An 11,469-nucleotide genomic window follows, 5' to 3' on the forward strand; every position below is an offset into this window, starting at 1 on the left:
CTTGAAATTAACACTTCAGCAACAGTAACAATGTATGAAACTAATGGATTTTGCAGAGGATAATTTTTTCCTTATGAGCTGCCATGTTCCCTTTGTCTACTGTAATCCCAAGGGTTTGTCTGTTAAATGAGTAAAGTTACAACTGTCCCTTAGCATTTCTAATGTAATCTTGACTCTAAAAAGCCTACACTTTGACACTCAAATGCTTTAATATACAAGCTTTACAAATGCATGCAATCTACATAACTACCCAGAAAGCTTACAATAAGGTGACTTGTATTATTCTAAGTATATTGCTCTAAAAAAAAGGTTTGCGGAATGCTGACTGTTGAATGTGATGTTATAATCTTGTAAAATGTGACGAAAAGGAGTTTTCAAAATAACTTTTTTTTTTGCAGACAGTAAAGTCAGACTTCAAAGTGCTGTTCTAGGGACTTGCCTGGTACAAAAATTTAACACTTTCATGACAATTTAAATGCAAAAATCATCTGGGCAACAATGTTTCATCTGTTTGTAGCCTGATGCTGTAAAATACAGCTTATCTTGGTGCAGGATGCAAATACAGTTGATCTGGTACCTCTTAACTGCATCCCCAAGCAAACTGTTATTTCAACTTGCATTTCCTGCTGTCCCGCAAGGGTTTTTCCATTTGCCAAGCACTCATTTTAAAAATCCCAATAACCATGCTATGTTGGGAGCAGGTGCTGTCCCTTCTGGACTAGAATAGGTCAGTGATCCAAACAGCTGTCTCTGCTAAAGCTGGAAAAAATGGCCACGGTCGTGACCTTAGCCACATTTTGCTAAGAACTATTGCAACTATCTAAATGGTGGGGATGGGTGAGCTGAGTAACACGTTTCCCAAATAGTACGAATACCAGCCCTGTGAGATGGAGAACTTCAAATATCAGCCAGATAGAATCAGGAGTGGCCATGCCCACTAGAGATGGGACCCACCATAAGGCCTTGGGTTTGAGCTTCCCCCACAGTTTAGGGGTGATGAGAAATCAAGCCTGGACTAAAATTCTGTCTCTATCAAATATATGATGAGAAGCTAGTGGGAGATCTTCCAATCCCATGAGAGCAATCCAGCCAGTTGGCATCTGGATTTCACATCATGTGACTTGGGCAAATTTGTAGTCCTTCATCCCTCACCTGGGGTGCTGAGTCCGAGTTAGCTCCTGAGATCTCAAAGCTATGTAGCCTCATGGCATCTCGCTGACTATAATTGCTTGAGTACTTAACATGCATTTAAAGAAGTACCTTTAATTCTAGGTTATTGCTATAGCTATTCCAGTTGCTGAAGCTCTGTTTTATTTATATTAAATAGTCCCTTGCCCCTCCATTGCATCTGTCTCTAGATCCGTGGAAACTGAAGTAATGCTTATAGAGGGAAATGTGTATAACAATCAAGGCTCTTCAGTAAGACACAAACCAAACATGAAATCAGGACAATCTTATTGGCTGCTCATACCCTAAAGCCATGACACTGTTGCTAGAAGCCAAACATCTTTCAGATTAACCCTTTAAAGCCAGGGCTGCCAAAATCTTCCTAGTGCAGATGTCCTTGTGGAGGCCCAGTGGATGGACAGCCACTATGTTCCCTTACGCTGGGCTAGGTTACTAGGGTTGCCAACTTTCTACTGGCACAAAACCCAACACCCCTGGCCCCTTCTCCAAGGCCCCACCCCCACTCACTCCATCCCCCCCATCCCTCTGTCACTTGCTCATTTTCACCAGGCTGGCTCAGGGGGTTGGGGTGTGGGAGGGGCTCTGGGCTGGGGGTGCAGGTTCTGGAGGTGTGGCCAGAAATGAGGGGTTTGGAGCACAGGAGGGGAAATCAGGGTGGGGGCAGGGGTTTGGTGCTCAGGGGGAGGGCTCCAGCTGTGGGCTCAGGGATGGGGCTGGGGGGTTTGGGGTGCAGGAGGGTGCTCTGGGTGGCACTGAGGGGTTTGGCGGTAGGGTGACCAGATGTCCTGATTTTTATAGGGACAGTCCTGATTTTTGGATCTTTCTTATATAGGCTCCTATTACCCCCCCCACCCCCCCGTCCTGATTTTTTTTTTTTCCCCACACTTGCTGTCTAGTCACCCTATTTGGAGGGCAGGGGGTTGGGGTGCAGGAGGGGGTCAGGGTGCTGGCTCTAGGTGGCACTTGCCTCAAGCAGCTCCCAGAAGTGGCGGCATGTCCTCCCTCCAGCTCCCTACACGTAGGTGCGACCCAGCGGCTCTGCATGCTGCCCCCCACCCCACGTGCCAGCTCCCATTGGCCAGGAATTGCAGCCAGTGGGGGCAGCGCCTGTGGACGGGACAGTGCGCAGAGCCGCCTGGTCGCGCCTATGTGTAGGAGCCGGAGGGAGGACACGCCGCTGCTTCTGGGAGCTGCTTGCGGTAAGTGCCCCTGGCTGCCCCTATGCCTAGAAGCCGGAGGAGGGTCATGCTGCTGCTTCCGGGAGCCATGGCAGGCAGGGAGCCTGCCTTAGCCTTGCTGTGCTGCCGACCAGACTTCTAATGGCCCAGTCAGGAGCGCTGAGCGGAGCCACCAGGGTCCCTTTTCGCCTGGGCGTTCCAGTCTAAAACCAGACGCTTGGCAACCCCATAGGTTACAGTTGTTAATTTTTTGGTCCATCTTCTCTCCCTGGTTCTTTCAACCTCTCATCTCTTGCTTTCTACTTTTTTTAATACTCATGTGGCTTCTCAATTCCCTCTCACCAGCTACATGCTGCTTGGAGCTCTGGAGGGAGGGTGAATTATTTAGTCTACGAGTGGCTTCTGGATGCAGAGCCTTATGTGAGGAGCCGAGAACCTGCTGGAGCTGAGACACGCTTGGGCCAGAAAGCTGAGCTTGCAGCCCTGTGCAGTACATTATGCTCCAGTGGAGGCTGTGCAAGGGGGGCGGGGGGGATAGAAGGCCAGTGGTTTACAAGGAGTCACCTACTGCATAAATCAAAACTGCAGGTGCCCATTTGCAGTGCTGGGTTGGATCGGTCCACAGCTCTTATTCTTTGCTCCCTGTGTCTCCCCACCTGCCCCCAGACTGGAAAACCCTGCATCAAGGGTATTGTCACATACAGGACTCTGTTATAGATGGTCTAATCTCTTTGTGTATTACCTGAAAACTAGAGGTTCTGTCCCAGAAATCTAAGTGTAGACCAAGACCTGCTGTTGGGCTAAATGCCTGCATGTAGGAAATAGCTTGAAAGAGCAAAATACAACTGCCAAGGCGAACATCTAGTAGCCACAATGTGTGATATCTCCATAACCTGAAGCAGTAACGAGACTTGTCCCTAATTCCAGAGGGAGTGTCTTTCTATCCATATTGGCCAGGCTGGGGTCCAGATGGGCAATGCCTGTTGGGAGCTGTATTGTCTAGAACATGGAATCCAGCCGGATGGGACCATTCCCAGCAACAAGGCAGCTAAACCGATAGAGCCAGAGACTGAACAAGTGGATTCTTCTTTTGAGACCTTCTTCTGTGAGACTGCATCAGGAAAGCACGTGCCCAGGGCCGTGTTCATTGACCTGGAACCCACGGTCATTGGTAAGTAATGGGACAGGCCCCTAAATATGCAGCAGAACATTCTTTAGCTTCCTTTCCGGTCTCTTGGTGGGAGGGTCTAATGGCTAATGTCCCTGATTGCATCCTCTAACTTGCCACCTCCGTGGGTTTAACCCTGGTAACACTGTCCAATCATGAAGTGTTGTATTTTATGTGTCACTAATTCCAAACAGGACTCTACATGGCAAACAGGTTACTCCTACTACACTAGGGTGTGTGTGGCATTTAACTTTGGACTTTGCTTTCTTATGAGGGCTAGAAGCTCAGCTAGTGAAACTGGCCTAGCTCCATTAACTTCAGTGGCCCTATAGAATATCAGGGTTGGAAGGGACCTTAGGAGATCTAGTCCAATCCCCTGCTCAAAGCAGCACCAATCCCCAGACAGATTTTTGCCCCAGATCCCTAAATGGCCCCCTCAAGGATTGAACTCACAACCCTGGGTTTAGCAGGCCAATGCTCAAACCACTGAGCTATCCCTCCCCCCTGTTGCTGACTTACACCCACTGAGGATCTGGCCCAGCAAGCTTGTTTGATACCAGCTACTAAAGCAGGGGTCGGCAACCTATGGCACGCGTGCCAAACACAGCACGCGAGCTGATTTTGAGTGGCACGCAGCTACCTGCCGCGGTCCCGGCCCCCAGCCCCACTCAGCCCCACCGCTCTCCCCTGCAGGGGCAGGCAGCAGAAGCTTGGTTCTGCGGCAGCCAAGCTTCCCCCCCCTCCCCCTCTTCTTCCCCCAGCGGTGCTTTCCTGCCCCCCCTTCTCCTCTCCTTCCCTGTGCCAATCAGCTGATGGCCCTAGCAAGGGGGAGGGGGAAGAGCGGCAGCGTGCCCACAGCTCCGTAGAGGACGCAGAGAGAGGTAGGGACAGAGCCTGGGGGAAGGGGGTGGAACAGGGCATATCCCTTCCAGACCCCTGCCATGAGCCGCTCAGGGCAGGGGGCTGGGAGCACCCCAGCCCTCTGCCCTGCACCCCCATACCCCAACACACACCAGCCTTCTGCCCTGATCTCTGAAACACCCCCCCCCCCCCTCCGCCCCCCAGGTCTGCGGTCCTGGCCGCAGGCCCTGATCAGCCCTCTGCTAGCCTAGGTGAACAGAACCCCAGGCTGGCAGCGAGCTGAGCAGGCTGGTGGCGTAAGATCAGCATCTTAATTTAACTTTAAATGACGCTTCTTAAACATTTTGAAAACCTTGTTTACTTTACATACAATAGTTTAGTTATATAGTATAGATTTATAGAAAGAGACCTTCTAAAAATGTTAAAAATGTATTACCGGCACGCGAAACCTTGAATTAGAGTGAATAAATGAAGACTCTGCACACCACTTCTGAAAGGTTGCCGACCCCTGTACTAAAGCATCCCCATGAAGTCTGTGTAAACCAGTTTACCTGGTTCCTGTGGAAAACAAGCATCACACTCTTCAACAATCTGAAGTAGTGAAGAGTATTTCTCTGAGTAGATCACCACAGTCTCTTTTACATTGGAAACCTCTTCATAAATGTTCACTGTAAAGTGTTTGTGGTGTTTAACCCAGGAGACCTCTTCACTGCTGCCTTTGATTCCTGAGGATTTCAGAGATTTGTTGCCAGAAATCTTGTCTTCGGGTCTGGGTGACTCCCTGTAGATTAAGGGGAAAATAACTAAATAAAGAACAAATCTCCTATGGCAGGGGGAAGAAGCAGAGTAGTCTGTGTAACGTGCTGAATTTTTAACAGTCAGGGAACTGGAAGTTTCTCTAGAAGATCTGCTCTAGGAATTATTTTGGGGAAGTCCTGTGGTCTGTGTTATACAGTAGGTAAGACTAGATGATCACAATGGTTCCTTCTGGCCTTAATCTATGAATCTACAGCATGTAATGCCACCCCTAGAGAAAATACTACTAGAAATTCAGAGGTGCAAGTAAACAAGACAAATACACAAGTTTCATATGGCAGCTATAATCCCACAGACAGAACATGGGGAAACCCAGCCAGCATCCTAAAATGTACTGTAACCCTAATCAGAACAGGACTTTGACTTCCACCTTGATGTCAGGTTCTGATGTGCATTACCGGGGCAAACTTGTGGGTATCGATCTAGATAGCTCTTTTCTTCAGTCCTAGCTCCCCAATCCCAGGCCCCTCCTCTGAAAATTAATACCGTATCTTCAATACACTGGTGTCTCCACTTCATGCTGGACCTCCTTGAAGCTTGTCCCTCACAGACTCTTGAGGGCTTTGCTAGCAATGGTATTCAGTCACACGCTTCTAACATCCCCAGTCTGTTAACTGTCTGCTGTTTAACCAATAATCCAACTTCCTGCAGATGAGATCCGAATTGGGAACTACCGTGCACTCTTCCATCCTGAGCAGCTCATTAGTGGCAAAGAGGATGCCGCCAACAACTACGCCCGGGGCCACTACACCATTGGGAAGGAAATCATTGATACAGTATTGGGTAGAGTCCGTAAAATGGCAAGTAGACAAATACTTACTCTTTCTTCTAAAACAGTGTCTTAAAGCACCTCCCTAATTAATCTTTGGGTCTGGAGGGGTTGGGAGAAGTGGGGTTATGAGAAGGGCAGTACCCACTTCAAAGCAGATTGTTACAAGAGGCTAACAGGGCATTCCGACGTCCTAACCCAATGTTTGTGATGGGCACTGCAAGCCAAGTACAAATAAATTCATTGCTTCAAAAGAACCCTTAAAGTCTTAGCTCAGGAGCTGTTACTTAATGAGATTTGGGGGTCTTGTAATAGAGGGGTGATACCTCTGTACTTAGTGACTATCATGTGGGACCTAAATAGCTCAGGGCCTTGCAGTCTATCAATGTGTCAAATCCCAGCCTTGATGAGTAGATTACAAAAGTACATAAGAACGTAGGAATGGCCATATTGGGTCAGACCAATGGTCCATCTAGCCCAGTATCCTGTCTTCCGACAGTTGCCAATGCCAGGTGCTTCAGAGGGTATGAACAGAACAGGCAGTCATCAAGTGATCCGTCCCCTGTCACTTCAGAGCATAGTTTTGCATCCCTGCCCATCTTGGCTAATAGCCATTGATTGGACCTATTCTCCATGAATTTATCTAGTTCCTTTTTGAACCCTGGTATAGTCTTGTAACTCTTGAATCACTGGGGTGGCCTATATAAAATTAGCTAGTGGTTCTCCATCCAGTTCCAAATAGACCAGTGTCCAGATCATAAATGACTTCAGACTCCAAGCTGTCAAAAAGCAACTTGCATTTCAGTGATCATGAAACACTGAGGTCCTAGAATATCAGGGTTGGAAGGGACCTCAGGAGGTCATCTAGTCCAGCCCCTGCTCAAAGCAGGACCAATCCCCAACTGTTAGTTCTCTGTCTGGTGGTAGTTGTCCTAGAACTAGCCAATAACTTCCACTTGGCACAAGTGCTCTGTGGATGTTGGAGTGTGATACGTTGCCTGAAGGGTTTAGATGTCCGTGCAATAGTATCTCTAATAGCTCCAAGTATTCTGTCATTGTGCCATCCCTTAACACCCAAACTAATTAATGATCTCCTATGGAAACATCCAAGGGGTAACTTAAAGGCCCAAATTAAAGCTGACTAACATTCCTCTTAAACTGTTAGTTACTATTACTAAGGCCGGGGATTGGACTAGGTGACCCATTGAGGTCCCTTCCCGTTCTACACTTTTATGATTCTAGGAAAAGGAGAATTACTGGAACTTTATTCTTGCACAGAAACTCACTATCGGAATTTTTGATTAATCCTGCTGTCAGCTGTTAATCAGCAATGAGATTTTCCCAAGCAGTGGGGGGGGGAGCCGCAATCGGTGGCACTTCGGCGGCAGCTCCACCGCACCGCTTCATTCTTCGGCGGCAGGTCCTTCCCTCCGAGAGGGACTGAGGGACCCGCCGCCGAAGAGCCGGACGTGCCGCCCCTCTTCGTTGGCCGCCCCAGGCACCTGCTTGCTGCGCTGGTTCCTGGATTAAATAGTATAAAATCATTGAGTCGAGGAAATTAACAAATATTGTTTCTCTTGCAGGCTGACCAGTGCAGTGGCCTTCAAGGGTTCCTGGTCTTCCACAGCTTCGGAGGAGGCACAGGCTCTGGATTCACGTCCCTCTTGATGGAGCGCCTGTCAGTAGAGTACAGCAAGAAGTCCAAGCTGGAGTTCTCGGTGTACCCTGCCCCACAGGTCTCCACTGCGGTGGTGGAACCCTACAATTCCATCCTGACCACCCACACCACGCTGGAGCACTCGGACTGTTCTTTCATGGTGGACAATGAGGCCATTTATGACATCTGCAACCGGAACCTTGATATTGAGCGTCCCACTTATACCAACTTGAACAGGCTGATAGGACAGATAGTGTCATCTGTCACTGCTTCTCTGAGATTTAATGGTGCATTAAATGTTGATCTGATAGAATTCCAAACTAATTTGGTGCCCTATCCCCGCATACATTTCCCCCTCACTACCTATGCGCCCATAATTTCGGCAGAGAAAGCCTATCACGAGCAGCTCTCAGTGCCTGAAATCACCAACTCTTGCTTTGAGTTCTCCAACCAGATGGTGAAATGTGACCCTCGCCGAGGCAAATACATGGCTTGCTGCCTGCTGTACCGGGGGGATGTGGTGCCCAAGGATGTGAATGCAGCTATAGCAGCTATCAAAACCAGGAGGTCCATCCAGTTTGTGGACTGGTGTCCCACTGGGTTTAAGGTGGGCATCAATTACCAGCCCCCCACTGTGGTGCCGGGGGGAGACCTGGCTAAAGTGCAGCGGGCCGTCTGCATGCTGAGCAACACCACGGCTATTGCAGAAGCCTGGGCCCGTCTGGATCACAAGTTTGACCTGATGTACGCGAAACGGGCCTTTGTGCATTGGTATGTGGGGGAGGGGATGGAGGAGGGGGAGTTCTCCGAAGCCAGGGAGGACATGGCTGCTCTCGAGAAGGACTATGAGGAAGTTGGCAGGGACTCTGCCGATGGGGATGAGGCAGATGAAGATGAGTATTAACTCAAACCTCAAATTCAGTACCAACTCTAGTTAATCAGGCTAAAGTTGTGACAGTGCTCAGGCAGCATCTCTCACAGGATTCTCCCTTAATATCAAGGTTACCAATTGAGATATTTTATGCCCTCTTATGCCTGCATAATTGAATGTGGCCAACTCTCTCTGTAGCATGAGCGCATACTTGCTGAAACTATCAAGCTTCATTGCTAGGTCTCTGAAATGAAATCTGATAAGGCACCAGCTTAATGCTTGGTGCAGATTTTTTTAGGAGCAAAGGATACTAATGTATGAACCAAGGGACCCTAAAGCTTGCAACACTCTCTCCTGCACGAAACATGAAGATTCCTCTGCCTCTTTTACTGCTAAAGCACCTTTTATTCAAAACCGTGTGTTGACATTAGACTATGTAAGTCTTGTGTATTTCAATAAAAATTATTTGGCTTTAACTTCTCTGCTGTATTGACTTCCTAAGGTTGTCTTAAATGTGTGACTTTGCACTAATCCACAAGTAAATGCCAAAATCCATGTTTCAGGACTAGCTTTGTAATGAGGCTTAGCTACCTAGACTCCCCACTCCTACATCTACAATGTGCTCATCCCTCATTCGCTATATGTTGCAGAAATTATTTCCGCTGCAAACTGTCCCTAGCAGGAGGCTGCCCTCTTCTCTGAAAGCTGATCTGGCCCTGAAATTCCTAGTCTGCAATTTATTGGACAGAAGGGTGAACTTCTTAGCAAGAGTTGAGGCCGTAGGTGCCAACTTCCTCTCTACGCGGGGAGTGCTTACCCCTTCCCTCAAGCACACACCCCTCCCAGTACCTCCTGCACACTGCGGTGAGGTGTCGCTCAGCCAGGCCAGCGGTGTGCGGGAGGTGCTGTGGGGAGGGGGGGGAACTTGGCTGCTGGTTGGTGCTAAGCATCTGCTAAATTTTTTTTTTTTTTTTTCTTTTCCCCATGGGTGCTCCAGCCCTGGAGCATCAACGGAGTTGTCACCTCTGGTTGAGGCCATGGAAGAAGTAGCCTAATAAGGCCATTTACTACAGGAAAATTCTTTCCCAGCTGTCTGGTGGGTGAGCCTCACCCGCGTGCTCAGGTTCTAACTGATCGCCATATTTTGGGTTGGAAAGGAATTTTCTCCCAGGTCAGATTGGCAAGGGAGGGATGCCTTCCTTTGCAGTATGGGGACATGGGCCCCTTGCTGGTTTGAACTAGAGGAAATGGTGGCATCTCTGCAACTTGAAGTCTTTAAAACCTGATTCAGGGACTTCAGTAACTCAGCCAGAGGTTATAGGCCTATTAGAGGGGTGGGTGAGGTTCAGTGGCTCAGCCTGACCTCCTACCTGTTGCAAAGGATGATCATGGTCCCTCATAGACTTTAAGGCCAGGAAGTAGCCAAATTACTGTATTGAACCCTGGGGTGCCAGAGCAATACACTGGCCTTTGAAATACTAGTCCTCAAATCATAGAATATCAGGGTTGGAAGGGACCTCAGGAGGTCATCTAGTCCAACCCCCTGCTCAAAGCAGGACCAATCCCCAACTAAATCATCCTAGCCAGGGCTTTGTCAAGCCTGACCTTTAAAACCTCTAAGGAAGGAGATTCCACCACCTCCCTAGGTAACCCATTCCACTGCTTCACCACCCTTCTAGTGAAAAAGTTTTTCCTAATATCCAACCTAAACCTCCCCCACTGCAACTTGAGACCATTACTCCTTGTTCTGTCATCTGCTACCACTGAACAGTCTAGATCCATCCTCTTTGGAACCCCTTTCAGGTAGTTGAAAGCTGCTATCAAATCCCCCCTCATTCTTCTCTTCTGCAGACTAAACAATCCCAGTTCCCTCAGCCTCTCCTCATAAGTCATGTGCTCCAGCCCCCTAATCACTTTTGTTGCTGTCCGCTGGACTCTTTCCAATTTTTCCACATCCTTCTTGTAGTGTGGGGCCCAAAACTGGACACAGTACTCCAGATGAGGCCTCACCAATGTCAAATAAAGGGGAATGATCACAGCCCTCCATCTGCTGGCAATGCCCCTATTATAAAGCCCCAAATGCCGTTAGCAATGATTCCATTGCTCCTTGTCATCCTCCACACGCGAGTGAAACACTCCACAAGATTCTCTCTAGAAAGGCAAATTGGCATGATAAGCTTTGATCTAAGAGCAAAGGACTTCAAATGTCTGGAAAGCTTTTTTTTAATGCTTGTGGTGAGCACAGTAGAGCTGTCTTACTGAGCTGTCTTATTGCTGCTCTCGCTGCATAGCCAAAAGAGGCTTCAGCTGGGACTGTGGAATTAATTAATATATTTAGCTTGAGAAAGGAACAAACCAGCCCTTAAGGGCATGTGTGGTGAAGAGAACATGGTGAAAGCAGCGAGGACAGCTGGCAGGGTTGCTAAATCAGGATTTTGAGGTTTCAGTTATGTCCACTAGCTGGTCCCATGACTCTGCTAATAGCACCTGCCCGTGTAAGAGGTGGAGGGGGGGCTGGGGGCCAAGCACTTACAATGTCACTGAGCTGCGATCCTTTCCGTTCTGAAAAAGGATGGTAACGAAAGGCCTTGATGGATGAGAGAAAGGGAGAAATAGCATCTGCTATGGACTAGACTGTATGTTACTGGATCAACTCCTCCAGTATCCTGTAGCTGCTAGTATGTTCCCTCTGGGGTATTAGACATAGATGGTGTGAATCACATACTCAAATTCCAGCGTTGTACTTCTCTGAGAGGAGGTCAGGTTGGGAGCCTTTTCCAGCCTATAAAATAAAACAGACAGGTCAGGAAAGACCTGTAGGCCCAGAGCCTGGGAGTGGGGCCTGGTATGTATTAGAAATTTTAAGTAATGGAGGCTGAAAGTTTAAAAAAAAAAACTTGTAAAGACACTCCAACTTGAAGGTAATTACTACAGAATAGGGTTGTAGGTTAGGTTAAACCT

The 11,469-nt window shown here is 48.3% G+C and overlaps 1 protein-coding gene across 2 annotated transcripts; it reads left to right on the forward strand.

Moving 5' to 3' along the window:
- The first annotated feature begins 318 nt into the window (after nt 1-318).
- Nucleotides 319-8,541, forward strand: LOC135878158 (tubulin alpha-3 chain). 2 transcript variants are annotated; one of them, XM_065403753.1, is made up of 4 exons: nt 319-327; nt 3,294-3,537; nt 5,863-6,011; nt 7,564-8,541. In XM_065403753.1, the coding sequence occupies exons 1-4, from the start codon at nt 319-321 to the stop codon at nt 8,539-8,541; spliced, it is 1,380 nt and encodes a 459-aa protein (XP_065259825.1). The 2 variants fall into 2 exon arrangements, with proteins under 2 accessions (XP_065259825.1, XP_065259818.1); XM_065403746.1 differs by lacking the exon at nt 319-327 and adding an exon at nt 2,410-2,430.
- Nucleotides 8,542-11,469: the final 2,928 nt, after the last annotated feature.

Source organism: Emys orbicularis, chromosome 1 (assembly GCF_028017835.1).
Source record: "Emys orbicularis isolate rEmyOrb1 chromosome 1, rEmyOrb1.hap1, whole genome shotgun sequence".
NCBI lineage: Eukaryota > Metazoa > Chordata > Testudines > Emydidae > Emys > Emys orbicularis.

Bases quoted from the DNA above. Each gene is read 5' to 3' on its own strand.
- LOC135878158 (XM_065403746.1), top strand. From the start codon at position 2,410: ATGCCTAGAAGCCGGAGGAGG. The intron at 2,431-3,293 runs GTCATGCTGCTG...CCCTAATTCCAG, and splicing joins TGCCTAGAAGCCGGAGGAGG to AGGGAGTGTCTTTCTATCCA. The intron at 3,538-5,862 runs GTAAGTAATGGG...AACTTCCTGCAG, and splicing joins CCTGGAACCCACGGTCATTG to ATGAGATCCGAATTGGGAAC.